We start from the raw sequence: 27,029 nt of genomic DNA, 5'->3' as shown, positions 1-27,029 counted from the left end.
GTATTCTGAAAAACACTGTGTAATACAGTGTATCAGTGCTGTATAATACTGTATATTTCCTGCGTATAAGACTACTTTTTAACCCTTGAAAACCCGGGTTTCATTGATGCCGGGTGATACACCATATCCTGTTACCAACTCTCAGATCTCGCTGCTGAGGACTGTAGTGAAGCGTGGCAGGCGCACATTTGCAAGATCTGAGAGGCAGAGAACGAGGTAAATAAGATACAAGGGTGGGCCAGAAGGATGAAAGAGGTGTGTTTTATGGGCACAGTGCAATTTATTCTTCCATACTGCTTTGATAAACAGGTAGACAAGGAGAGCTGACCAATCCACATAGGGAGAGGGAGAGTTGACCAATCCAACCAGTCAATCACCTATATATGGTTATATACTGGGTACCACATACAGTACTTAAACAGTATCTGTTCATACATAGCACCAGTATATGATGTTTTTTTAATTTTTATTTGGTGTGTGTTGGAAGAGGGGTAGTCTTATACGGCGAGTATATCCCAAACTCTATATTTTAACTAGAAAAGTTGGGGGTTTTCTTATACACCCAGTCATCTTATACGCCAGAATATATGGTAAATATATTCTAATATACTATAGCAGTAACTATTGGATTGCCCAGAAATGTATACATCTACAGTATTATTTGTTGCAAAATGGATATCTGAAAGTATTTGCCATTTACTAGGATTTATAACAGATTTACCTTGTTGCATATATCTTATGCCATTTGTTGTTGTTTATTTGAATATCTGGATCCTCCAGTCTTGTCGCTCCAGCGCCTAAGTCCCATAGGAAGGAAACTTTACTCTGTCTCATCTCCACAGCCATGAAGTCAGCCTATACAATATTATAATTAAACATTATGATGAAATCAATAGCAAAACCTGACTTAAGGTATACAGAAGGTAAAAGCAGGCTGCTCCTCCTTCAGTAATCAAGGATAAATCAGGTATTAAGGTAAAGTGACTATTTAAAATGTTAAGTGATGAGTGGCACTATGTTCTGTTTGTATCTTCATACGATGCTAACACCTACAATTCCCCATGGTGAGATAAATGCTAAGTTTGTTTTGCAAACTGACTTTTGGTCAATATAAGCTTTTTGAAACTAAAAATGTGTTTTTACCAATGAAACAAAGCTGGAACAATAATCTGATTTCTCATGTTGTTGCTACAGGTCTAGCTGAACCACTTTCAGGTTGTGTCAGGCCCAGTGTGGTGTTCAGTTAACCAATATGCAGACCATTGACCAGGTTGTCATTGCAATGATAGCAGCCACTCTACTAGTCATCCCCGGGCAATGTGTATTGAATACTTAGCTATACCTATTCAAATGAGCAGTTGACACAAACCTCAAAGATGACACTGAGCATGAAAGCAAAGACAATTGCTGAAAATGGCCAAAAACACTCCCTGATGGGGTAATAGTTCCTGCCAATTAGGGACTCTATGCAGCTGTAAATGTTCATTTCCAGACTATAACAAGGTTTTGATTATTAATTTAGTACATCCTAAGGGGGGTGGCAACAAGGGAGGCATTGTTGCAATTTTTCTAGTCAAAGAAACTCTCTATTCAAACTGGAAAATAAGGGCATGGCCTCAGTCTTAATAAATGAAGAAAATATTGTTGCTCATAGCTGGAAATCAAACTGCATCACTGGAGTTCCTATAGAAATCGTTTTACTGTTCTAATGAAAGATGACCTAAGAGCCCATGTGGGTCTTTTGGAATTGGGGATAACCCTGCTCTCCCCCACACTACTTATTGTACTAATGCCGATTGACATGATATGCGCACTCACCGTAGTACGGCTGCCCATATAAAAGAGAAGATTGTCTGGTTCGCTGGTTTTAACATTCAGCGTCAGAGTATTGAAGTTTGTTGAACGGACCTCTGGACGGTAAAAGCGCACACAGTCTCTGTCTGCCGAAACTGCCACTTTAATCTGAAGTCAAAGAAAATGCAGTCTCCGTAATCATTCTTTAATTAAAACAACAGACGTAATATAGACAATTAAAAAGTTATCACTGATTATTTCAAAAGGTTTCTCAGGAAAAGAGAATTTTTTTTAAAAGCTAATTATAGGTCCATTTTGTGATTAAGGCTCCTCAACTCATTAACTTCCAATAGAAAGCAAAGATTGTTAAGTGCCGCAAATGCCACATGAATTTACAGAACTTAATGGGCACATATTGTGTTACATTCCCTGAGAACAATTCTATTTCTCTTATAATTCAACTTCAGATCATCACCTTGAACGTTAACAAGGATCAAGCAATATATTAAAGTAAGTCTGAAGTCATTGTAAAAAAAGCAAAACAAAAAAAAACCCTGATACCTCCCTTCCTCTCACAGTCCCCGTGTTCCAGCGCTGGATCCCTGGTTCAAATCTCCTGCCGTGGAAGTCTTTGGAAGTTTTAAGGAGCCTGATAGCTCCCGAAGATGGGCAGCTCCATACTGCACATGCACGAGCACATGAGACAGCATGCTTGCGCATGGGCAGTACAGAGCGGTCCATCTTCAGGAGCACTCAGGCTCCCAAAGACTTCCGAAGCCTAGAGCAGAGAGCAGTCTCCGACCCATTGGGATCCAGTGCTGGAAGGCTGAGACTGTGAGAAAAACAGGAAGGCTCATTAGGACCTATAGCCTTCCCTTTCCATAGGTAAGTATCTGTTGTTTTTTAATGACTCTAGACTTCCTTTAAGAAGTAACATACCGTAATATGGTGTTACTTTTAATTATAGTGAAAGGAAATCATACATATTAGACTCATATATGATAGCTGAATATGCATCTAGCTAATATGGTCATGGAAAATATCACCTGAGTTGCCAACAGTTTGAATGCATTTGAATTTTACTGGTACCACCCCCCTCTTTTCCCACAGCACCCTAACTGAAAATTAGGTCCTTCAACACTGATTGTGTGCAGCCTCTAAAGAAGGTCAGACACATGGCAATTTTACTTCAATTCTGGTCAGAGCAAACATGATAATTTTTGTCTTTTTTTCTCTTGGTCTCCATTTTTTTCTTTCCATGACCCATAAGTCTTTTACTTTGGATTTAAGGTAGAAATAAACATTGGATGAAATGGAATGTAAAATTAAATATCTTTATTTTTCTGGCAAATTAATAAAAGAAACTGAATCAAACACAGAAAAAAATTAAGACTGGTTCACAGAGCTCAGTTGCGTTGCAGAGTAACTATGCATCTCAACTGAACATTTTCACCGTGATGTTGCGCTCAGTCCTCACGATACTTCTATGCTGGCTGCTGACTAAACACAGAGACAATCCCAGTGAAATAATCCAATCAAATTAGTCGCGCCACTGATCCAAACACATCTGATTCAGATCTGAAAAATAAATATGGACAAGCGGGTCTCCTCATAGCGAGTATTGCCTCATAACAGTACACCCTAGTGCTTAACACACACTGTGTGAGGGAAACGCTATCACCAGAGGGCAGGGGATCACACACCCCCCTCTCACTCCCCAGCTCACCGGATGGCTTCTTTCAAGTTTGCACATCAAAATATCAAACATTAAATCCGGCTGCGTCTACACTTTTAAACTCAGCTCTCCTCTCCCTGTGTGATGGGAGGCGGCTGCTGTGTGATGGGGAAGGGGGCAGATGCAGCTTCTGTGTGACCGGGGAGGCAGCTGCAGCGTGACTGGGGGCAGCTGCTTATGGCTGTGTGATTGGGGGGGGGGGGGGGGGGGGGGGGTTTAACAGCTTCTGTGTGACTGGGGAGTTGCTTATGGCTGTGTGATTGGGGGGGGGGGGGGGGGTATGGCTTCTGTGTGACTGGGGAGCTGCTGCTGCTGGCTGTGTGATGGGTGCTGCTGCTGCTGTGTGATGGGTGCTGCTGCTGCTGCTTGCTGTGTGCTGGGGGCTTGTGCTGCTGCTGGCTCTGTGCTGGGGGCTTGTGCTGCTGCTGGCTGCGTGCAGGGGGGGTGCTGCTGCTTGTGCTGCTGCTGGCTGGAGCAGCAGCACAAGCAGCAGCACCCCCCTCACACAGCAGCAGCAGCACCCATCACACAGCCAGCAGCAGCAGCTCCCCAGTCACACAGAAGCCATAACCCCCCCCCCCCCCCCCAATCACAAAGCCATAAGCAACTCCCCAGTCACACAGAAGCTGTAACCCCCCCCCCCCCCACCCCCAATCACACAGCCATAAGCAGCTGCCCCCCCCCCGTTACACAGCAGCTGCAGCTGCCTCCCGGTCACACAGAAGCTGCATCTGCCCCCTTCCCCATCACACAGCAGCCGCCTCCCATCACACAGGGAGAGGAGAGCTGAGTTTAAAAGTGTAGACGCAGCCGGATTTAATGTTTGATATTTTGATGTGCAAACTTGAAAGAAGCCATCCGGTGAGCGGGGGAGTGAGAGGGGGGGGGGGGTGTGATCCCCTGCCCTCTGGTGATAGCGTTTCCCTCACACAGTGTGTGTTAAGCACTAGGGTGTACTATTATGAGGCAATACTCGCTATGAGGAGACCCGCTTGTCCATATTTATTTTTCAGGTCTGAATCAGATGTGTTTGGATCAGTGGCGCGACTAATTTGATTGGATTATGCATGTCAACTGACTGCCCATACAATTCCATGGGGCTGTTCAAAGTACTGTGTTGTAACTGATCATGTTATTGTAATTCGCTGCATGCTGCCTTTATATTAAAATCTATGTCCAAATCACACTCATTATAACACATGCGTTATGCAACTGACCAACCAAGCGTTAATCTCAGTACCACATGTATGGTACCCATAACATTGAGTTTTATAGGCCAAAAGCTCTGCCATGTTCTTAATGCTGGTGGTGTCTCCATCAGTGACCTTGAAAGAATTCCAAACCTTTCCCAGCTCAATCCAAAACACGTCTTAAGTTAAAATTTTATATAAACAGATTGTACGTCTTGGTTAGTGTGCGACCTTTAATGTGTCTCACCGATGCAGCCTGCTTCCGGGCTTGATTAATCAGCTCCTTTATTTCGGAAAGATTTCTGCTCAGATTTTCCTCAAGCAGCTTCAGTGGTTTCAGTCTGTCCATCAGAATGTTAGCTTGAGTCTCCACCTCCCTTATTCTGCTTTCTGCTGATACAGCTATAACAATGACAGGACACGATATTACATAGTGGAATGGAAATATACAAGATTAGAGAGCAGCGGTAAGCCTGTAATCTAGAGCCCCATGCTGAATTCTTTTGAAAACTGCTTTTGGAGTGTGGTTGGCACATTGGTGCACCTACAGACTTGCCAGGCCTGTGACCAGATTGTGGAGTGGAGAGTATGACAAACACTGTTCTAGCTATGGACACCTAAACTGATTGTAATAAGGTGGAAGACCTTTGCTTTCCTGGAACACATGCTTATGATGAAGAATGATCTCAGGAGCTTCTGCCCTTTCATGGCATTTATTACAAAAAAGGCAAAAAAATCAGACACATAACTTGTGTATATTTTACTACATGTGCTTACTCATGATTAGACATGTAATGCAAAAAGAATTCAGAGATCCATGTATGACTTTTTTAAACTTTGTATAACAGATGTCAAGAAAGAGCATAAGCTTCTGAAAGCTTTCTTCCTCCCTTTAAGAAATGACCAACTTTCTCTTAAACTGGTGCTGTATGGTTCTGTAGAGCCTGGTCACAATACAAGGAATTATAAAAGAACATTTCATGTAGATACAAGTTTAGAGATTTGACGAGGCAGAGTATTACCTCACCACCCCATTGCTCTCACTGAGACATCTGCCCACTGTAGTCACTCTATAGGTTACAGTCTCTGCAATACTGCTCAGGACCAGCTTGCCATTATATATATTCCCTGTCACTGATTTGCTAGTTTAGTCCAGTCAAGTAGTGACATTTTCAGATTCATTTGGCATCATAAGTGTAATGGGCTTTACCTGGCAGAGTTCCAAGGGATGGGATACCAAGTACTCTTTGTTTTATACAAAAGAGCTCCTTGTGTTACTTCACAATGGTGTATACACAATTTCCTCAACCTTCTCTCACAGAAAGGAGAGTTATGAGTCTCTAATCCTGTACAGATATTTCCACATGTTGTAAAATAATAATGGGTGCTGTAATGGGTGGTTACAACAATCATAAGTGCTTTTTATTGCCTCCAGAGAAGTTGTGCATAGCCCAGAAGTTGTACAATTTTGGTATGGTGGCTATTTATTCTAATGATTTAAGCACAATATTATAAATGTCTCCTTGGTTCCATACCTGCTTTTGAGGAGTCAACTAGAAGCTCATTAGTCCTCTTCAATGTGTCATTCACCCTGGACAATGTAGAAGTGGCATTGGTCAACTTATGATTGAAATTTATGATATGATGCAGGGTACTGGCTGTGGTGGAATTTGCAGACAAAGCGAGATCTTTAGCCTCTTGCAGTTTGGCACTTGTATCTGCAAAGTAAAAGAATTCATTTGTCACAATGTGGTTCTCTAGAGCTGACTAATACTGGAGAACATTAGACACCCAGCAAACTTAACTTGGTGTATTAAAATTGCCTGCTCTTAAGTTGAAAACATTTGCACGCCTCGCCGAGGATGCATCAGACCATATCGAGGTTATCCTTTATTTTAGGCATATTAGATCAAAATAATCACATTTTTGTGGCAGCCTTATAACATAAAATTTGTTTTACTGTCATGACCAAGCAGTGGGGGTCTTTGACAATTATTGAAGCCCCCTACAGAAGTACTGGTTGTAAATTCCTGATGGCAATCCTATCTATGAGAAACATTCATCCATTGCTTTCAGAACTTTACAGACATGTTACATGTAAAAATGTCTATGGAAATTTCTCAAGTCCAACTAAGTCCAAAATTGAACAAGGCAAATTTTAAAAGGAATCAGGCTGATACGTGAAAATAAAAAGATGTACCATTCCAAGATGGTGGACGTGTAAGAGCTGACCCAAAGCAGCTGAAGCCGTGAGGTAGAACAGACAATTCTACCTCAAACAGCCTTAGGGTATGATGATTAGAACACAGGCCCAGTCTAAGTCTTAAATGGAGTTCCAAACTCAAATTGGGAAAATGGTCCCAGAGATCCTCAGAACGCAGACGGTTAAGAAGCAGAAAAGCGGATCAAGCAAGATGGCGCTGATGTCGATGGACATATGTCTTTTTCAACCCTAATAATTATGTAACCCACTTGAACTTGCCCTCTACCTCAGCTACATCTGAACATTTGCCTGACAAAGGTAAGCAGATTTCAAAGCCCCAAAGCAGACTTACCGACTATGGCAGATTTGTGCTGAGAATAATAAGTCCTCCATATCAGTAGTGATTGCCAAAGTCAGAGAAGACATGACAGCCCTGACATCCAGACTGACAGCAATTGAGCAAGAAGGCTCTAAAAAAGATCTGAAGCTAGAATGGACTCTGACAGCCACCATTTCACACAATCTTAAACTTCTTGAGCACAACAGGTATCTGGAGGAGTTAGACATGCTGGGCAACAATCAGAGTTAAGGGACTCACCGAGTCAGTTACTGCTGCAAACATAAAAGCAGTTTTATCATCCATATTCGGTGAACTCCTGGGTAGGCCCAAAGATGAAGCCATAGACTTTGTTAGTGTGCATAGAGCACTTATGCCTGCTCCACACCATACAATTTCTCATTAGATAGATGGGTCAAATAGATCATTTCCAACAGGTCCGATCTGATTTCCAATCGTTTTTTCTGATCAATTTTGTATAGAAGTGATCAGAAAATCGATCAGAAAAACGATTGGAAATCAGATCGGACCTGTTGGAAATTATCTATTTGACCCATCTATCTAAAGTGGAATTGTATGTTGTGTACCAGGCATTAGACCTGGAGAAGGAGACAATGATCCTCCCAGAGATTTAATATGTTACATGATGTCTTTTCAACTGAAAGAGGACATTATTAGGGCTGCACACACCCAGGGCAAGATATCCTTTAAAGATTCCATGATTTGTTTATACAGGACAAAGAATTGTACTTGATCACACTAGCTAAATAGTAGAGTGCTAAACCCCTTTAATACATTTTCTACAGGAACTTGGCTCATAATATAAGTGGCAGTTCCTGTTTGCCCTGAATGTTACTAAAAGAGGATATACAGCAGTTCTGAACACTATGGAGGACCTACCAAGCTTTTTAAGAACATTGGACTTTCCTAAAATGTACGTGCCCAACTGGTATGAGAATCAGAATCAGCTTGATGAGTTTAAGCGCTGAAATAGACTCTTGTAGATTTTTTTTTACAATTTTGGGTCAGATATGGCAGGATTGATTAGCGTCATGAAAACATTGTCCGCAAACATGCTCAGCTTATATTCATGGGTCCCTTTTTTGTAGCCTTGGATATTTGCGTTGGATGTAGTTGGTTTGCCAGTGGCTCAATAACTAGAGCAAATATAGCAGGAGACAGCGGACACCTCTGACGAGTGCCTCTATGGATCTTAATAGCTGATGAAATCAAGGAGGAGCGCTTAAGTGGTAACTTACCTTAATGAGAACCTGTACTGAGCAAAATTATTTAAAATAAACACATGAGGTAACTTCAAATGAACATTACGTAGTTACCTTGACATCAGTTCCTCTCAGAAGCTCACCATTTTCTTCTTACAGTGATCCCTTCCAGATCTGACAACATTTTGTCAGAACTGAAATATATCAGTTGCTGTCAGTTATATATCAGTTGCTGTCAGTTACAGCTGAGAACTGATGTGTCCATGTTTCCCTATGGCTTAAGTGGGCGATGTTACAGTTTAACAGTGTGCTGACCAGGAAGCTATTATGGGGGTAATGGCCATTTTCAAAATGGAGGACGGAGAATTCCATTGATCACAGTGGACAAACAGGGTGCAGGAGAGGAAAAATAGATTGAGGAGTAGACTACACAGGAGGTAAGTATGACTTGTGTATGTTTATTTTGTCTTTTAATTTTCAGTTCAGGTTTTCTTTAAACCACAAAGCCAAGATTTTGGAGCTTCACTTGTTCTTCAAACTGACAGTCTCAGATGGTTAAAACAGCAGTTTATAGCAATTGATAAATTTCGCCTCAGCGTGCTCTCTACACTGTGTTGCATTATTTTCATGCCTGCCCTCCTTAAAGGGACCCTGAGCTCTTCTCAAAATCACAACTTAGACTTACCTGCGGCTTTCTCCAGCCTCCTCCTCCCCCCCACGTAACCTGCTATGTCCCCCAGTGTCCTTGTGGTTCCTCTCCCGGTCCCACTGGTGGCTCCGTTAATCAGCTACTTCAGCCGACAGGGTCTGTAATGAGAGTCCTGCGCATGCGCAGTTCAGTCTTAGAAAACTGTGCATATGCAGGACTCGCACGCCGGCCGGAGTGATGATGCATAGCGTGAGCACGCACGGGCGACTTCATGTTGAAGTTGTCAATTAACGGAGCTGCCAGTGGGACCGGGAGAGGAGCCAGGTAAACACCGGGAGACCTTGGGGGTCTCCTCCTGGAGGAAGCCCCAGGTAAGTCCAAATTGCAAAGTCCAAAAGCTCAGGGTTCCTTTAAATAGAGTGTACATGATTATGGTAGTTGTTTAAATGGTTAAATGTTATTTTATATGCCTGTTAGACATACATTGCCAATTATATGCAGTCAGAGCTAGGTAATAATATGTTTTATAAAGACCTGTTGCTGTACATCTATCCAGAACCAGAATAAATATGGCAGCCTCCATATCTCTCTTACTTCAGGTGTCCTTTAAGGCACGCTTTTAACATTGAATAAAGTGGCTATGTGCACATTTTCCTTCTAGTTGTTTTGCCTTTAAAGGACAACTAGCCTGAAAGGGATATGGAGGCCTCCATATTTATTTCCTTTTAAACAATGCAGATTGCCTGGCTGTCCTGCTGATCCTGCAGATTAGATGTTTGACTTTTGCCACATGCTTGCTTCAGGTGTGTAATTCAGACACTACTCATGCATATTATTATTTAATATTGTTTAAAGGAAATAAATATGGCAGCCTCCATATACCTCTCAGGTCAGCTGTCCTTTAAAGCCCTTGCATTTAGTTTTATATACTCCTTGGTCCCTTATGTCTGGATATGTATAACAGTCCCATCATTTCTATTTTCCCTAATAAGACAAGCGAGTTATGGAGTTGGCCTTTATTCCTACTAGTTTTCTCTATATTTAGGTTACCATGTGTAAGGCTTTTTCATTCCTCTGATCTTTATGTGCTGCAGCTATAAAAACCTATATGTTGTAATATGCTGACATATTGAAGACTTCCTTTGTAAATATTTTAATCTTTAGGGAAAATCCACAGGACGTTATTGTCTCATTGTCTTCACTGGAAGAATTACAAAACTACACAACGCTATAGGATACAAGACGACAGCAATAAACAGTCCTTTCCATAGAGACTAGAAAGCTGGGAGCTTGAAGACAAGTGATAATTTACTCACCATTCGGAAGGGTCCTCAGAGCACGGAGCTGCTCCTTTATCTGTCCAGTAAACACACGGGTACGTTTCTGTATCTCATCCACTTTTGTCTTCAGTCCATTCAAATGAGACACAAGGCCTATGGGAGCAAACAATGGACTCTGAAATTGGATTTCACCTTCCAGAGGAAAAAGCTAAGATGAGCGATACAAGTCTACCTTTATAAAAACTGACATTGTGTTTCACTGGAAATGAAATTACGTAAGAGCTGGCAATGACAAAGAGTCAAAGCTAGCTATAAGAAGGTCATTTTCAATAGTAAGACCAATTTGAACATCGTTAGCATTGCAGGGATGAAGGAGGTAGGAATGTCTACCAATTAAATTGTACAACTCTAAGGAAGATGATGGTGCATTATAAATGAGTAATAATAATGCATACCATAGTCCCAAGCCTACATAGACCTAGGCTGTGTACCTTTTTCTTTTTCTCACTGTAAAGGTAAATACTTAAAGGGTCTAAATAATAGTTTGATATGGGGGCAGTAAAAGATGTAAAACTGGTCTTGATCACCTGAGACAAAAAAAAAAAAAAAAAAACAACTTTGATATTATGTTTTTAGCTTTTAAACAAAATCTAAGACTGAGGGATTCCCGGAAAGATATATTTTAAGGAATTTTAAGTGAAATGTAGTGGCCACTTACTTACCTGGGGCTTTTTCTAGCCCTCTGAAGTCCTTCCGGTCCCTTGCTGTCACTCTGCACTGCTCTGTACCTTTCAACCCCCCCCCCCCCCAAAAAAAAAACAAAAAAAATGCAGTCAATAAAAATTGCTCCTGACCATGAAAGCACAATTGAGGGGATGAGCCGCCAGCGCTTTCATAATGGCCGACAACTCACGGAGTCATCCAGCTTTCGGAAGGGACAACGGGGGAATGGAGCACTATGTAATGATGGCAAGAGACCAGGAGGGCTTCAGGGGGATGGAGGAAGCCCCAGGTAAGTAACTGCCAACTTTAAATTTGCTTAACATTCTCTTTAAGGTTAGAACTATAGATACAATTCATGCTTTCGCCTTTGCGTTCAAGTTGTTTACTACTAAGTACACCGTGAAAGCAGTGTAGAGGAAGCTTGCTATTAGCATAGAAACCAGGCAAAGTGTGTGGGCACAGGGGACAGAGTTGCTACAAACATTAAAGGACAACTGTAGGGAGGCTGCCATGTTTTTTTTTCCTTTTAAGCAATACCAGTTGCCTGGCTATACTGCTGATCCTCTGACTCTAATAATTTTAGCCATAGACCCTGAACAAGCATGCAGCAGATCAGGTGTTTCCGACATTAATGTCGGAACTGACAAGATTAGCTGCATGCTTGTTTCTGGTGGTATTTAGACGCAACTGCATCCAAATAGATCAGCAGGGCTGCCAGGCAACTGGTATTGCTTAAGGGGGAAGTACGTATGGCAGCCTCTATATAGCTCTTGCTACAGTTGTCCTTTAAAATGTAAAGTTACCTTGAGCTCATACTCCAAGTAAATCTGGTAATCACATCGAAGTCATAACAGCTACACTTAAAAAATATATGCTGACCTCAAGATAAAATCATAGCAATACATGTATGCAGTCTGACTTTCGTTCGCCCGGATAGTGTGCAAGGTAAGGTAACACATATTAAATACCTTCTGTGTTGCGTCTTAAGATCTTGGTTTCATTTAGCAGGTGTGAGCTGAACGCCATGGTCTCCTTGGATGCAACATCTAAAGATCCATTCTGTCCAGAAACCTGTGGCCAGGTAAAGAAAAACAATGATATTTTATAAATGGAAAATAAATCAAGGCATTCAAATTCTAAAATACATGACTGGAAAGACATCCGGGCTACTTGCAAACCTATTTATTTCCTTTTAAACAACACTGATTGCCTGGCAGTCCTACTGAACTGCAGTAGTGTCTGAATCACACACCTAAACGCCTGCAACAGTAACAAGCATGCAAGCTAATCCAAGTAGAAACTAAAAGGGAAAATAAAGCGGTCTCATGCAGTCTTATAGAGAAACAATAATAATATCGTTTTCTCAAAGTGACCATGTGAGACCACTACATTTTCCCTTTTGGCTTGTACTTGTATCATGCGGTGTCCCGTGGCCACTTAATAGTTTTGATACAAATCCAATTAGAATATTTTTGATTAAGCCCTGCACATAAGCACAATTAATGTCTCCAGCGAGAGGTTGTTACCTGATACCTCATGCAACAGTGCAAGGCCGACACTGTACAGAGGCATCACTAGCCTGCAAGCTAGCGACACGTTCTGTCACTATGTGCGAGGGGTGGAAGGATGACAGAATGATGAGTGAGTGATGCCACGCGACAAAGAGGTGAGTGGAAAGAATAACGCTCTTGCCCAGCTAACGGCCAACTCGATCCACCAAACGGATCGCTGGCCGAGGAGTCAGGGGCTGCTGTACAAAAGCTCCATTGCTGCGTGTGCTCCATTCTAGCATGAGTGTGGGATTTCAGCCTAAGGTAAGTTTGTTCAGTTCATGCAGCTAATCTAGTCAGACTTCTGTAAAACATGTGATCTGCATGCTTGTTCAGGGTCTACGTTGAAAGTATTAGAGGCAGTTGATCAGCCGGACAGCCAGGCAATTTGCACTGTTGAAAAGGAAATAAATATGTCAGCCTCCATTTTCCACTCAGGTGGAAAAAGGAGGTGTGCTTTAATTGAAAAAATAAAAAAATAAATAAGTTGCTTATAGGTAGTATTCACTAAAAATATATCTGCGATAGGGATTCGATATCTGAAATGGTAAATGTACAAGGTAACGTACAAATGAAGATAAATAAGACTAACATTATAACAATAAATAGCAATAAAGTGGCAGTAATAAATGTTGTATAATGCATTCTCTATTTCCAGTAAATGTTTTCACTTCTAATATCATAGTACAGCAAGAGCTGATTGTCAACTGCTTGCCGGTAAAAGAGTCTAAAGAAGTTTTCATTCTTTCACCATGAAAAGAGCTTTGCTTACTTACAACTGAAATTGCGAATAATGGAATACGATTGCTCGTTCAGGTTCTACTTCTCTTACAGGAAATGCATTACCCACCCATGACTGTCTCTGAATACTAGAAGAATGGATTCAGATATTTCTCAAGAGCTTTCATTGCTGTTAAATGCATTCATTTAATTATACATCTCCATGAAGAATTTGTCTCATGATGGCAAATATACTAGTACAAGCTCAGGAATAGAAGAGCTTACATTCCTAAGATCATGTGACTCAATGGTGCAAAACCCTATCGCTTCTTTGGCACTAAAGACTGTTGTGAGACCTCAGTAAGCCACTCCTGGGGGTGAATAGGCTTCCAATGGTCAGCTCTCCAAGGAGGATGAATAGAAACCTTCTAATATAACAATGTCACATATGGGGGCCTACGCAGCGGGGGCGAGCATAAGCAACTTCACCCAAAGTAGGCATGTTACTGGAGCCGGCAGCGGAACAGTGGAGGGGGCCAGGAGGATGCCAGGGACCTTGCGGGTTATGGTGGGCTGGAGGAAGCCCCTGGTCAGTCCAGTTTTCTTTTTAAGCAACAGCTCAGGGTCCCTATAAGGCTATCTCTATTAACCTGCTTAGCGGTATGTCAGACCCTGTGTCGGGCATACCGCTCTCTGGCCTCAGGAATCCCCCATTAATAATGTACGTGATCCAATGGGTGCAACAGCTTTAGCTAGCACTAGGCTAGCTAGTATAGGTAGCCGGCAACCCCTGATCGCCCCCAATCCCCCGATCCAGCCACTTAATACATTACCCAGCCTGGCTCCAGCGATCGCTGCTTCCTGCACAGCTCTAGTCTTCTCTATGGGGAGGATCGGGTCTGCGCATGACGTCATGACGTCGGTGACAACATGTATGATCCTCCCCATAGAGAAGACCGAAGCTGTGCGGGAGGCAGCGATCGCTGGAGCCAGGCTGGGTAATGTATTAAGTGGCTGCATCGGGGGATTGGGGGCGATCCGGGGGTGCCGGTTACCTATACTAGCTAGCCTAGTGCTAGCTAAAGCTGTTGCACCCATTGGATCACAAATTATTCATGGGGGACTCTAAAACTATAAAACCTCCAGAGCGACGTAATGCTCAGGAGGTTAAAGGACACCCACGGTGAAAATAAACTAATGAAATAAACAATTTTATCTATCCTCCTTCTCCTAAAAATTATTTTTTAAAGATATTCCACAGTTTTATTTTATATTTACATCTACTTTTTAAGTTTTTACTGTTTTATTGTTTTTGCTCAATGGCACATTCATTGAAGTATGCCAGAGCTAAAATCTATGAACTATTGACCCTTTTTATCTCTTTCCTGCTCTCAGAAGCCATTTTCCACTAGGAAAGTGTTTTATAGTTGTAATTTCTTATCAGTGTAGTCTGACTCAGTCCTGACTCAAAGAGGAACTGCCACTTACATACCTGATGTTTAACTCTTTCAGGCAGAGAAAGAAAAAAAAGGCACTGTACATATACATGTCTATCTCATTATGTCACATGTCACCTCAGGTATCCTCAGGGCCGGCCTTAGGTTTCACAGCGCCCTGAGCGTAACCAGATTTTGGTGCCCCCCCCCCCTACATTCATCCTCTTCGCGTGTGAGTGCACCACACACATACACTAATGGGGGGGGGCTTAGTGCCAGTGTAGGTGCCAGGATTGTGGGAGCAGGAGAGAAGGACTCGGCGTCACTCAGGACATTGTCACAGGGCTGAGTGGCACACGTGCTGCGCGCTTCTCTGCAGCAGCCTGAGGCTCAGCGTGTCTCCGACCATCCTGATTCCTGACATATAGCTATAAGTCCCCCCCCCCCCCCCCCCCGTATAGGTAGCCAGGCATAGGTGACCCAGTAAAGGTAGCCAGCTATAGATTCCCCCCAGTATAGGTTAGCCAGGTAGGTGCCCCCAGTATAGGTAGCCAGTATACTTGCCCCAGTATAGGTTAGGTAGGCATTTGTCCCAGCTATAGGTTAGATAGGTAGGTGCCCCCAGTATAGGTTAGATAGGTAGGTTGGTACCTGCAATATAGGTTAGATAGGTAGCTGCCCCCAATATAGATTAGATAGGTAGTTGCCCCCAGTATAGGTTAGATAGGTAGCTGCCCCCCAGTATAGGTTAGATAGGTAGCTGCCCCCCAGTATAGGTTAGATAGGTAGCTGCCCCCAGTATAGGTTAGATAGGTAGCTGCCCCCCAGTATAGGTTAGATAGGTAGCTGCCCCCCAGTATAGGTTAGATAGGTAGCTGCCCCCCAGTATAGGTTAGATAGGTAGCTGCCCCCCAGTATAGGTTAGATAGGTAGCTGCCCCCCAGTATAGGTTAGATAGGTAGCTGCCCCCCAGTATAGGTTAGATAGGTAGCTGCCCCCCAGTATAGGTTAGATAGGTAGCTGCCCCCCAGTATAGGTTAGATAGGTAGCTGCCCCCTAGTATAGGTTAGATAGGTAGCTGCCCTCAGTATACAGTAGGTAGGTAGGTAGGTACCCCCCTCCCCTCCCCTCCTCCTTTCCCCTCATAGTGGAGGGGGGAGCCGCAGGGAGGGCAGCCCGACCTCTCCCTCCCTTCCTCTCCGGGCCACCCTCCGTGCTCCCCCCTCCGATGCAGCAGAGAGAACAACTCACCTCCCTGGTTCCGATCGCCGGCGCCTCTCACTTGCCGCTGGTCTACTCTCTTCTACATAGTTACTGATACACACTAAACTTCCTGTTAAGCAGGAAGTTTAGTGTGCATCAGTGACTAATGTAGAAGATACCAGCGGCTAGTGAGAGGCGCCGGCGATCGAAACCTTAAGGTGAGTTGTTCTCTCTGCTGCATCGGAGGGGGGAGCACGGAGGGTGGCCTGGAGAGGAAAGGAGGGAGAGGTCGGGCTGCCCTCCCCGCGCTGCGGCTCCCTCTTCCATCACGGCGGCCGCACGGACATGCTTGCCCCCCCCCCCCCCCAATCACCCCCAGCAGCAGCACCAGGGGGCGGAGCGGGAGGACCCAGCTGGGGCCGCAGCGGCAGCTTCCAGGTTTAAACATGCGGCCAGGGGACAGGAGCGCCCCCTGGAAGCCGGCGCCCTGAGCGATTGCACCGGTCGCTCAGGTCAAAGGCCGGCCCTGGGTATCCTTTAATGATTGACCGTGAAAAAAGCCCTTCAACAACCTCATCTTTAATAGTAAACTACTTAGCCTAAAACAAGGAGAATACATTTTTTTACACCAAAAAACACCAACCGATAAGACAAAATAGGTGGGGGATATTCTGAAAGGTACAATTTATTTAATGCATAATCCAAAGACAAACTGAAAGCGATGTATGCATTCACTATAATGTCTATCAAAGACTACATTATTCTAATATAATTATTATTAAGAATTACTGAATATTTTTTATTTGTTCCCGTGAAAAAAAAAAAGTTCAGGCGAGACGCCAGCGACACACATATGCTACTTACTAAACATAGAGCCTCTGTGATGGTGTAGTTTGACTGCTCAGCAAGTGACTCGGCATGCTCAATCATATTTTTGATGCTAGAGTGAGCATGTATAGCATTGGTGGCATTCAGAGAAGTATTCCGCACATCTGAAAGAGAACTGAGCCAAAAGACGGGTTTCATTTGTACATTTCAGTTCAGAGAAACAGATGGGAACATTATGATACACTTCATCATTATGCATTTTCATAGAGTTCGCTTTTTCTGCAGATCTAGTACCCGGTTCCTGAACAACTCATATCACAAATTATCCCTCAATCCCTTACAATCTATCCTCTATTGGCTATTGCCTCCAACATTGCCTAGGGACAGTTTGGGGAAAGCCAATTAATCTATTACTATGTTTTTTGAAATTATACTCTAAAGCCCGGAAGGGACCCTTGCAGACATGGGAAGGACATACAAACTCCATGCAGACAGAGTCCTGGTTAGGAATCAAACCTGGCATTTTAAAGCTAGCAGGGCAAGAATACTAGCCACTTAGCTGCCACACACACAATGCCAAGGGCTATAACAATGAGCACAGTAATATAGCACGGTCAGAGACAACTGTCCTGGCTGGACAGTATAATGGTTGAGGGCTCTGCCTCTGACACAGGCGACCAGGGTTCGAATCTCTGCTCTTCCTGTTCAGTAAGCCAGCACCTATTCAGTGAGGAGAGCTTGGGCAAAACTCCCTAACACTGCTACTGCCTATAGAGTGCACCCTGAGTCCGCCAGGAGAATAGCCAATATAAATGTTCTGTGTCTTGTCTTGTTTAAGGGTAAACATTAAGATACAGATGTGCTTTATTCAAAGCTGTATGTATAAGTGTATATAAGGGTATAACTAAAGTGTCTTTCCACCATCCCCCGAGATCTTTGGCTGCACCCCTCCCCCAGTATTCAGCTAATCTCTATCACAGGGGCCCGCTCCTGTATGTAATGAAGAGCAGCAGCAGCAGAGAAGCATTCTACACTACCTGCCCATGGCAGCAGGAGAGGTCCTCTTCACTCTTCTTCAGTGCAGCTCATTGCCGTGCAGCCAATCACCAAGTGGCTCTCGATGCGACCTACATGACATGCAGCCAATCACCAAGTGGCTCTCGAGGCAGGTCATGTGACATGCAGACACTGGAGCCGCAAGGTGTCTGGCTACATGGTGCAGCGATGGGCTGGAGTGAAGAGAACCTGTCCATGCCTCTTGGAGCAAGTAATGTATATATCTCTCCCCCGGTGGGAGTCACGGGGGCTATTGTTAAGCCCCTGAGCGTATTATTAACATTTAGTTCTTCAGTTAAAACTATGTGAAAAAGGTCTGAACTAATACCAAGATTATCACTCACTGCACTCATGTTAGCAGTAGCCTAAAAGATGATCAGAACAAATAACATAGTACCCAGCAATATACTGTTGTTATTTGCCATAAAGGTGACTTATACTGTAATCATTACCTGTTAAGGGAATCTGAAAGTGTCAGGAGATCAGCAGCATGATCTTCAGATTTATAGGCCAGGTCGAGGGCATCTCGCTTAGCCATCTGCATGACCAGCTCATCCACATGGTGCCTCAGCTTTGTGTTCCACATGAGGAGTTCTTCCTTATACATCTCTAATACCTGGAGAGAACATACACATAGCAGGAGTCCATCACTTACATAGCCCTTTACCATCACTGGCAGACAAATAATGCGACACTTACAGACGTGGCATTGATAGTGTCTTCTGCAAGCAGCACAGCCTCATCTACCAGCCCAAGCCCTTCCTCTATCAGCATCACCGAGTTATTCTTATTCTCCTGTAGATTCAGCTTTTTCACCTGCAAATATAAAATACATATACTGTAGCTTAAATAATTAAAATGTTACTAGAAATAAATATGTAATTGCGCTCCTTTCTAATGATCACCACAGCTATTAACCAATTCTTTAAGTCCAGTATGGTTCAAGACACCTATAGTCAACCCAATCATGCACAGATATTGAATTGTATTGTGTGTAGACACTCCACAATTCAATGTTCTCAATCAACAGTCTCTGTAATACATGTGCTTACTCAGGGGAACAAATCTTGTACTTTCATGGATCTTCTACAAACAAATAAGCTAATCGCTCACCAGATATGCTGGCTGACCAATAGCAGACCACCAAAGATTGCTCAAGCGCCGACTATAGATCTTCCTTTTATCCCACACAGCTTCAACAATATTCCTCAAAAGACGTAAATACAAACACTTATTGTGTAGTGAGTTCTTAACAATCCAACTCCCGACTCCCTGTGGTTCACCTGTGTGTGAACACCTATGTTTCACCACTTTGATGCAATGACAACAGCGCATTATCGGTGACAACCCGTTGGCGTGTGTTGACCTGAAGTCATGTAAGTCTATGGCGCTGCAGGTATTTTAAACTGTTTCGTGTTCACGTCGCGCATATGTGTATTTTGTCAAAACGCTTCATTGCACTTTGTGTGTCCGCCACAGGAAATGAGTGCTAGAGAGCCTCACTTTTAGTTTGTCTTGAAGGCAGATTAGAGATTGCTGTGCATTGCCGTGGAAATCTCCAAAGGCTATTTTTAACTTTATGGTGTGATGCACTCATTCAATCGCACCGCACTTATAACGCTGGTTTCCAGTGTGAAACCAGCCTGAAAGTACACTAAATTCAGAACACCACATGCAGGTGATGATCTAGTATAATCTATAATACTGTAAGAAGCTAATGTGTCAAGGCCACCAGTAGTCCTTTATCAAGGCAGGGTTGTGAGTCCCATCACTGCCTTGATAAAGGGGTCCTGGCAGTCTTAAAATACCTTGGCTTCTGCTATGACTGAAACTACATCCCCATGTCAGCAGAAATAACATTCTTCTTCTGGCAAACAGGCTGCTCATGTCTGTAAAAACAGATCCCATGCAGCTAAAGTGCCTAATAGACTTTTTATAAATAGGTCCTACATGGGATGTTGGACTTTCTACATTTTTCCTCAGATCAGGTTTTGGCCACTTCTTTTGAGATATGTACACATTCCTGAAAGATGAAAGCAGTAAAGTCATGTATACAATAGATCTCCTTGTGCTGCATTTGAGCAACCAGATTCATCTTTCAGAATGCACCAGATGAAACATTACATGGCAATAATAAGCCACTGACGCCTTTCCTAAACTATTGGAGCCCTCACAAGTCATTGATATAAGAAGCATTTCACCTCGGGAGAAAACTCACGTTAAAATCAACTATATTGTTTTGAATGACAGGCAGCAGGTTGGTGGTAGCATTGGTGTTTGAAGCAGAGTCATGTATGAGGTCTACAGCTGCATGCAGTTTGCTGGTGTGTTCCGCTAGAGACTTTTCAACGTTCTTCTTCAGCTTCAATAAGTCTTGATGTGGCTTCTCATATTCCTTCTGAACTCTGGACAGTAAGACTCCTGAAGCTCTGTAACATGTAGAGAAGGCATAATATATGAAACTACACAAAGTGCATGCATGATGTTCAATAACAGAACGCAAGTTAGCCTTGAACCACAATACCAAAAATGCGACACCATCTGCATTATGTACATTCTTACCAACATGTGTCTTGTTCTGTTACATTTTTACTTTATGTGATTGCAGCAACATTTTTCCCTATAATGGAGCTGCCATCTTGCTTGAGATATCAGCAGTGTACAGATGAACTTGGTACAATTCTGTGCATGGTTTGTCTCTCCCTGTGTAGGGACTCACCCTGTTACCTGACCTATTGACTAGTCATAGGCAAGTGCTTTTACAGTATATCAGTTCACTGTATGCAGAAGGGACATAAATTACTAGTGAGGAGAGGAAGAAGTGGGAATATGTATCCTGATCAGCTACTAAATTCTGCATTTTATGGGATGTCAATCTACTGCCACTCCTGCACCACCCCGATCAACCTAGATTTTCTGTCCTGTCTGATCACTACATTTGATTGATTTTTGGTCAAAATCTCAACTCGATTCCCATCTGCAGGGTAACGAATGGGAACATTGATGTGTGTATGGGCACCTTTTGTCTGTAGTCTCACTGTAAACTCCCTGGCGTTTAATTTGCCCAAGATCTTTGTACCAAAAGAGGTACAATTCTTTTAAGTGTCTCCTTAAAGTGGAACCGAGGTGAACTTTTAATCATTGCATAAATGTGTTCCTTTCCTATAGTTTATAGGGCATTCCTCAAGCCAAATACTTTTTTTGTTTTTGTTTTAATACTCTAATTCCCTATAAACTAAATAAACCATGCCTACAGGTTTTCAGAGAGCCTTGGCAGTAGCAAGGGCTCATGGGAACTCAGTCTGGGCAGGAGGAGGAGGTGTTACTAGCCATTGATTTCAGAGGCAGAGGGGAGGAGAGGGGATTCGTTTTTTTTCACAGGCTGAGTACTCAAGATACAGATAAGCCTGCCTCTGTGTAATGTTTACAAACAACATGGCTGCTGTCATTGTATCACAGGAAGCAATAATCATTCTATTAAAGCTGTTTGCAGCTAGATTTGCTGTGTAAATGATCTAAACTTTAGATAAGATATATAGACAAGTTACTTGTTATAGTTAGTTTTTCATCTCGGATCCGCTTTAAAGTCTTGCAAGTTGTTTCCTTTTAAGTCTTGCAAGTTGCAGTCTTGCAAGCTGTCTGTAAGCATGCATACAATATAAAAAGCATACAATATGAAAACGTTTTTACTTTAATGTTTGCTGCAGTAGGGCTGCCCATAGCTTTTTTTTGTCACCCTTTTTTTAAAAATTAAATAAGCTTGACCAATTGTTAAGCTGATATTACGTAATATAGCTAAAAGGTGGGTGGGTGTTTGAACTGAAACAATTTTAACATCTCCTTTGCCAGGGTTAGGGCCCTATTACGTAACACATTACTTTACCAGTTTTGCTTGAGTTACTATCTGTGAACTCTGCTTCTTGGCTTTAGCTCAGCTGACCTGTTCTGTGCTTTGCTGGATTTCCTTCCCTGCACGTGTGCCCCTGGCATGTAAACCATATAGCATGTGTTCCATTAATACAGTAATGAAGAGCCAGTATAATAATTCATACTTGAAACTGTCTGCAGCCTTCTGGCCCTGGATGCTGAAGTCTCTTGCGCTCATCTCTTCCAGCTTGGATTGGACATCTTGCTCGGAGTACAGCAGGGTGTTGTTAGGCATCTGCTCATCACTGTCAAGTGTCTCGTTAAGACTTTCTGCCACTTCTATCAGCACTGTGAAAAGCAAACATGCATCCAGTACATAGGCATAATATCACAGGCAACACTATACACTACAAAAATAATAATAGTCTGAAAGCCCGCATTTTGAGAGCATCATTTACACAGCAGAAAAGAAAACCTGCAAATCGAAAAAAAACACCTGATCAAAAATTACCTCCAGTGAAAAATGAGTGACAAAACAATCAGGATTTACAGATATATGGGCTGCAAGAGAAATATACATGTCATGACTGACTTGATTCAACTGCTTCCCTTTGCCAGAACTGGTCTTTTTTTTTTTACTGTCCTTCTAAACTAGTCTGCTTTGATGGTGAGTCATCCAACCCCCATGTCTGAGGACTCCCATAGACAGGGGCGTAGAAAAAGCCATAGCAGCTGCTTTGGGGCCTTGAAGCAAAAGGGGGCCCATGGGGTACTTGATGTATTCACTATCAACTTTCTTGTGTTTCTCCACCCTTTGACTGTGTCTCAGTGCCCATCCTACCAAATAATAGGCAAGTGTCCCTGCGTCTGTCCGCGTGTCAGTGCTTTTTAGCACTGCGCATGTGCAGGAACAAGACGCAGAGACACTGCCAAGAGCCGGACGGGGCCAAACGGAGCGTCGTGTATGCGTGCGCGCTGGCGAGGCGCACAGCAGACGTGCGCGGGCGGCGTGCATGCGGGGCTGGCGGCATGCTTGGGCACGGTGGATTACTGACAGACCTAGCCCGTTTTTAAACGGGCTAAAGTCACTAGTGGACTATATACAGTGTAGATGAAAATTGGCCACATATCGATAAATAAGGAGCAGGTGGCATTGCTCAAGAATGCTTATATCTGATGGTGCCATTAATGTTACGCTGTTGGGCTCCATAATATCTAGCTACGCCACTGCCCATATATGAGTGAGAAAGGGGGTTTATTTGTGTAGGGGGTGAGGAGGTTTAAAATTGTACATCCTAGATCTGCAAAAGCACATCAATAAACACACATAAGACAAATAAAATTGAGATGAAAGAATAATTTCTATGTGTTTGCATCGTATGGAAAATGTACACGGCTGTTCTTACTGATTGGCATGTATGTTAAGAATGTTTTACTGTTAAGAAATAATAACATGTTCTCTATGTAGTCCTCGTGAGATAAGGAAGGTAATTTACCTTTGACGGTAGTTTGCATTTTGTCAATAAAATCCATTAGTTCTTGGCTTTTGTTCAGGGTGTTGATGGTGGAATTCTGCACATGGAATCCTTGCTTTTTTACCTGTGCCAGCTTAATAAAGAAACAAAACAGCTCAAAAAACCAAAATATTTACACAAGCTATTTGACAATGCAGTACATTATTTACGAAACCCACTTTTACATTTATAGTCGTGGTTTCAGCATCAGAAGCACTTCCTATATCAATATATTGCTGTATATTGGTGTGGTATGCATGGTATATCGGTATTGGTATGTAACCCCGCCCTCCCAGTGACGCTTAGCCTAGGCTGTTTAGATATGCGGAAGCCCTCTCCCTGAGGAAGACTGTATGCTACTCACCCTGCTTTCCAGCTGGTTTGTGTCTGCAGAACTTGCATTCAGCTGTTCCATGGTTTGGTACAGGTTTTGCATCTTGCCAGCATCTGCAAACAAAGATTCCTGGAACACATTTCAAAGCATGATTACTGGAAAGCACAGGCCTATTCATTTGTATTTCAAATGCATTAAAGCTGTCAGAAGTGTAAATGGCCGCTTTAAACATTGGCTCAGCTAATCATACTCCAATGTTGGCAACACTTTTTATGTGGAAGGGGGAAAGAGGAAGGGGGCAGCACATCAGGAGTAGAGAATATCTGTGGTACTTGTTACGGTAAAGAGGTTGGTGACCACATTTATTTTAAAGTTGTGTACTGGTGGGGAGGATGTCACACCTATCAGTTTAGCTGGATGGCCCCATGATTTGTGGTTTCACCCACTGTCATGTAATACCTGTATACACTTGGAAAACCACCCAACCCAGTTATGTGAGGACATTTTTGGGACGAAATGACAAAAATACATCAGATTTCTGGCCGCCTTTAGATGACACTGCAAAAAAACCCTTGGCTTAGCCGAATAAAGACTGAACTGTGATGTACATGAAGCCAAGAGAGGTTTTTGGGTTGATTTTGGTTTAGATGAATTAGTTACACCTATTGGCACAGTTGGGAACTTGGGACACAAATAGTAAAAATCAGAATTATTCCAGATAGGCTTTATACGAGTTCAATTATCTGGATGTGTGCCTTTGTATGTTAACAATACATTTATAAAATTATATATCTAGAATCGATTGCAATGAAACAAATAGAATTTATGGCCATGTTTCATAGCTGTAAAGAGTGCTCTTAAGTCTGCAAAGCAGCACATTAATATGTTCAGTAAAACCTGGGAAACTTCAGCTGAACCCCCAGGGTGGTTGGCTGCTCCACTGTAACTCTTCATGTAGATTATGTGTCTGTGCCCTGAAGGATTACGCGAATTGAACACAGAAATGAAATCCTACCATAACCACTACTCACAATCTCTTGAGCATGTTTTATTTGTATACTATTTACTACAATGCTCGAGCTAAACTATTCTCACGTTGATCCTTCAAAACGGCATTTTATCCAACAACAAATCAAAGTGCATATTAAAATGATATTTCCTCGAGGCCGCAGGCAGATCTCGCACATAGACACTCTGAAATAAGACCTGATTAAAATGTAGCATATTGAGTTCTAACTGCTTCCTCTTTGCTAATCCAATTTAAGCACTGGCTCTGCCATCATAAATATTACAAATTAAATCTCCTCTAGTTTGCTCCACCTGGACATTATCATCTGTGGCTCTTCTGCAAATCTTAATTACATTCTCCAGGAAGTGATTGAGCAGGATATCAACATTTCTGTGATTTAGAGAAAACAAAGAGTGACCAGAAAAGAAAATAACTGTGGTTGCATCACTCGGAAATATGCAGGTATTTAAAGAGTCATATATTTTATTAAATTGCCATATCATGGTGATTATTATTATTACTGCACTCCTTGTAAGCAGAATCTTATTTCTCAAATACTGAGGGCTATTTTTGCATGTATCAAAACTAATTGCTGCTACTGGGCTTCTGCTAAAGTCGTTTATAACCCTTCTATGGATCCACAAACCTCCTTCTGGCCTGGGAGTTGGCAGAAAGGGTCATTCAAATATATCCAAATAAAATGTGTCCTGAATTTGGTAAACTGGAATGTAATGACTTCTTATGGAATCAATGCCAAAATGTGGTTTTTTTACACTATAATTTGATCAATTTACATTTAAAGGACACCTAAAGTGAGAGGTATGTGGAGGCTGCCATGTTTATTTCCTTTGAAACAATACCAGTTGCCTGGCAGTCCTGCTGTTCTTTCAGATATCAGTAGTGCCTGAATCGCACAGCTGAAACAAGCACGCAGCAAATCTTGTCAGATTTCAGTCAGAATCATCTGATCTTCAGGTTTGTTTAGGGTCTATGGCTAAAAGTATTGGAGGCAGAGGATCAGCTGGACAGCCAGGCAACTAGTATTGTTTAAGATTAAATAAATGTAATCCTCCGTATCCCTCTCACTTCAGGTACTCTTTATGGGCCTGATTCACAAAGCGGTGCAAAGTGTTTGCCCGCCTGTGAAAAGCCCTTTATCTCGCCTAAACTCAGTTTAGGCATGATAAAATGAAACTCGCGCGAAATTCCCGCGCGCAATCGCGCGGTGCAGTTCGCGCGATGCGCCCATTAAATCCTATGGGCGCTGCGCGCGGAGTTGCGTGGTTGCGCGCGCAAAACTTTGCGCGCGGGACTTTGCGCGCGATAAAGAGCTCAAAGCGGTGCTAACTCAGCAGTGCAAAGGTTATCATGCCTAAAGTATTTTAGGCGTGATAACTGAGTTATCACCGCTTTGTGAATCAGGCCCTATGACTTTAGGCAGCCATCGTTGCCACCCTATCAGATGCTAAGTCTATTTAGTTTGTTTCAATTGTTTATTATCTAGGTGCATGGACCAGCTGCTTTTCCCTCTATGTTCTACCAATTTAGTGTATCAAAACCCCCTCCCTAGCATAAAATACTATTCCACCTCAAGGTTGTAGCAAATTCTGCACCCTCCCTCTACTAGTTACAGGGTAAGGGTGTGCCACCAGCTGCTATCTCTTTTCTTCACCATTTGCCCAAGCACCTCCTTCCTACTAGGATGTATGAGGGTATGGCAAATGGAGGAAGGTGTGGTGCCACTCAGTAGGCTCCCACAGAATGCAGAAAGGCAGTATCTGCTAATGGAAGGAGACCAGGTGTTCAAGAATTCAAGTGTTTTTAAATAAATAAAACCTACAGTATGTTTACTGTCTGCATTTGAATAAGAAAGCTATAATAAATTAAAGAATACTGTGTACCTTTACAGGCAGTGTCATACTTTCCAAGCGTGACATGAATCCATGAGGTACTGTGACAATGCCAGTGAAATTTATAGAGAAAATCATTCTATGCAGATCATCCAGCTCGTCTAGTAACGGTCCAGTGCAGTCATCATCACATGCTAAAAAGCAGAACAAAATGTACAATCTTTCATAAGTGATGTACAAGCAGTACCAATTTTGCACTCCAGTGGTTACAGCCATTACCAAAACAAACTGCATTAACTACATGGCATATGACGCCATCATATTATTACCTGAGCAAAATACCCACAAGAATGTACATGCTAAGAGAGAGAGAGAGTGCAATGTCCAGAATGTAAGGTGTACATAAAAATTATGACTAAACAAAAAATAATTTATTCACACTGCATTTTTTTGACCAGCAATTTCTGTACTTTGTGACAATGTATATACGTGTGCACATAGCTCAGCCCTAAATAAATAGGCGCAAAC

The 27,029-nt window shown here is 42.6% G+C and overlaps 1 protein-coding gene across 1 annotated transcript in view; it reads right to left on the bottom strand.

The window, feature by feature from the left end:
* LAMA1 (laminin subunit alpha 1) overlaps positions 1-27,029 on the bottom strand; it is a 245,818-nt gene that overhangs the window by 48,972 nt on the left and 169,817 nt on the right. The window contains exons 33-46 of the mRNA XM_068237202.1: positions 26,553-26,695; positions 23,673-23,771; positions 23,291-23,402; positions 21,980-22,142; positions 20,146-20,356; positions 18,627-18,743; positions 18,380-18,543; positions 16,908-17,046; positions 12,103-12,205; positions 10,448-10,564; positions 6,255-6,437; positions 4,967-5,121; positions 1,819-1,962; positions 722-855 (exon numbers count right to left, since the gene is read on the bottom strand). Coding sequence (XP_068093303.1) covers positions 722-855; positions 1,819-1,962; positions 4,967-5,121; positions 6,255-6,437; positions 10,448-10,564; positions 12,103-12,205; positions 16,908-17,046; positions 18,380-18,543; positions 18,627-18,743; positions 20,146-20,356; positions 21,980-22,142; positions 23,291-23,402; positions 23,673-23,771; positions 26,553-26,695 — 1,984 coding nt within the window. The remainder of the gene's footprint in view (positions 1-721; positions 856-1,818; positions 1,963-4,966; positions 5,122-6,254; positions 6,438-10,447; positions 10,565-12,102; positions 12,206-16,907; positions 17,047-18,379; positions 18,544-18,626; positions 18,744-20,145; positions 20,357-21,979; positions 22,143-23,290; positions 23,403-23,672; positions 23,772-26,552; positions 26,696-27,029) is intronic.

The sequence above is a fragment of the Hyperolius riggenbachi genome, chromosome 5, assembly GCF_040937935.1.
Source record: "Hyperolius riggenbachi isolate aHypRig1 chromosome 5, aHypRig1.pri, whole genome shotgun sequence".
NCBI classification, from domain to species: domain Eukaryota; kingdom Metazoa; phylum Chordata; class Amphibia; order Anura; family Hyperoliidae; genus Hyperolius; species Hyperolius riggenbachi.
This window is presented reverse-complemented; position numbering and strand designations above follow the sequence as displayed.